General features: G+C 47.1%; 1 protein-coding gene across 1 annotated transcript; it reads left to right on the top strand.

Annotated features, from left to right (window-relative positions):
- Nucleotides 1-1,253: 1,253 nt before the first annotated feature.
- Nucleotides 1,254-2,279, top strand: LOC109752841 (putative cyclin-F2-1). Its single transcript, XM_020311760.1, has one exon. It carries the CDS (start codon nt 1,254-1,256, stop codon nt 2,277-2,279), a length of 1,026 nt encoding a protein of 341 aa, XP_020167349.1.
- The last annotated feature ends 378 nt before the right edge of the window (nt 2,280-2,657 follow it).

Below are 2,657 nucleotides of genomic sequence, written 5' to 3'. Positions count from 1 at the left end.
ATATTTGAGAGAAGCCAACTTTCATTCGTTTGAACCGAGGTCATTTTGATTGTAATAGCAAAAGAAAACTGATGTATGACATGGCCTATAAATTGACTACTACACCAAATTATGATTAGGCCACCCGAAGCGCCGTCAGACGGGGTTAACTCAAATTTATCAAATCTTCGTGGACAGCATTCTCCAATGAAAGAATGATCAAACTCAGTTTTCTTAGTTTCTTGCAAGCATACAATTGAACAGTTTGATTCATGATACACAAATTTCTCCCAGCACAGCGAATCATCAAGAACCGCAAGTTTAGACCTAGGTCCAAGATGATCTTGTGGAGCATCAGTGACTACTCCATAGCACCAGTTGATTGATATGCTTCAGTCATGCTCTTTACATCATTTGGACTCTTTCATGTGTTTGAATTTGAATAATTTTAATTGTGAACTTTAAATTTGTAATATTCATGAATTGTGTGAACTTTGATCTTAAATTCAAATTTATTATGTGTGTAAATATCTAGTTGAAATGTAGTCCATACACACAAGCTTAGCAAACTTGACGAAGAGTATTTTTTTAGGGAGTTAAGTTTTAGGGGTTCGGCTAGGAACCATTTTTTTTAGGTACAGGAACTAATTTTTTTGCTGAGCAAATATAAGAAGTGAAAGTGTAAGGTGCAGTTTGAGGTGTTTAATTTGAAGGAATCTGCTAGATATGCTCTGACTTTTTTGAAGTGTTTTCTTCTGTTGAATGTCGCACGGTGCATGCTTTGTACTCCAATTTAATATAATATCATGTTGAGATGTTGTAGAGATATAGCCGATGTCATTGCATTACGGGTCCTCTTTTGAGAGTAGTCTCATTGCAATGATGGAAAAACGTTTCGTAATATACTACGTAGCGATGCGCTGTGCACGGCAAAATAACCACCAGACGCCAAGAACGAACAAGATATGTCCTCTTAATTTCAACCAGGTCATCATGGCGAGGCGCCGAGATCGCCCGTTGTTGTGCGGCTACACGATCTTGTTAAGAAGGAAAGAAACAACGACGAAATAAATAATAAAGAAAGAAAAAAGAAAAAGGAAAGAAACGCATAGGTAAAGTCGGATTACTGGACCCAGTGAGCGACGCACGCGGTTTCCAGTTGTCATGCAGCCAATCGGGCGCAACGTCGCGTTCCTCGGTAAATAGCCAGGTCGACGCCACGCACCCTGCATTCTTGCATCCACCATCGTGTGTCTCCATTCTCCTTCCCGGCAATGGATCTCATGGATCCCTTCACCTCCGAGCTTCTTTCTGGCCCTCCTATCCCCGTCGCCTTATCAGCCAGCAGCGCCGACACGACGGACATCGACGACTACCTCCGCGCCATCAATGCTCTTCCGGCGCTTCGAGCCGCCGACCACTACTCCGAGGCGGCCTTGGAGGAGCCCGTACCATCCCTGCTCCTGGAGAGCGCCGTCCCGGTCTCTGATACCACTGAATCCAACAACTCGGCCACGCGTCCGCTGCTCTCCGACTACGACGCCGACTTCGACTTCAACCTCCGCAAGCAGGAGATGAACGTCGAGGAGCCGCCGTTGCCGCACTACCTGAAGACGGTGCAGGGGGATCGGATGAGCCCGTCGATGCGCGCCAACCTTGTTATCTGGATGGAGGAGTTTACTCAGTACTACGGCCTGGCCCCCGGCACGCTTCACCGTGCCGTCTCCTACGTCGACCGCGTCCTGTCGGAAAAAACCTTGCCTACGGCTCACATGGAGTATGAGCTCCGTCTACTGGGCGCCACGGCCGCCTTCACCGCCGCCAAATATGAGGAGCGGGACACCATATTCAAGGTGAACGCCGCGAAAATTGCCGACGACTGTGGGTTCGCCAACAGCAGGGAGGTGATCGACATGGAGTGCAAGATGTTGGCGGCGCTCAGGTACGAGCTCAGCGGGCCAACGGCTTACACTTTTGTGGACCACTTCACCAGGTACAGTAATGGAGAGAGCGACCTGGAGGTTCAGAAGTTGGCGCATCTGCTCGCCGAACAATCGCTGGTCGACTACACATGCCTGCGGCTCATGCCATCGGCCGTGGCGGCGTCGGCGGTCTTTCTCGCCAGGCTGATCTTGAACCCAATGGCGAGCCAGGTTCGAAAGTGGAACAGGGAATTCACGGAGCTGACAGGGTACAAGCCCAGGGACCTCATCCTTGGCATTGAGTCGCTGTACATGATGAATCCCGATCCTCGCTTTGCGATCTTGTCAGCTTTTTTGCAAGAAGAACAAGAATTGTAATGGGAGATTTAGTGGCGGAGAACCAGTTGCATGATTGAATCCTGAGTTGTTAAATAATGATGCTCAGGTGTACAATTGGCAAGCTCCCTTTGAATTGTGGAATTATATACCCTATGCCGACGGCTACCAGATTCAATATTTCAATTGTACGAAATTGTCAAAGAGTAATTTAGGTTGTCCATTTTTTTCGCATACAAAAATCTAGAAGTTAACCTATAAGTTTAGTTTTGATTGTGCATAGTATGATGATGCTTCAGGTTATGTATGGAGTCGTCGTCTGATGGCTTGTTGCATTTTGAGAGCTGCCATGAGAGTGAAGATAGGTACCTAGCTAGTAAAAGGCTTCCCGTATTCAGAAAAGTAAAAGGCTTCCCAAGG

This window comes from Aegilops tauschii, chromosome 6 (genome assembly GCF_002575655.3).
Source record: "Aegilops tauschii subsp. strangulata cultivar AL8/78 chromosome 6, Aet v6.0, whole genome shotgun sequence".
Lineage (NCBI taxonomy): Eukaryota > Viridiplantae > Streptophyta > Magnoliopsida > Poales > Poaceae > Aegilops > Aegilops tauschii.
This window is presented reverse-complemented; position numbering and strand designations above follow the sequence as displayed.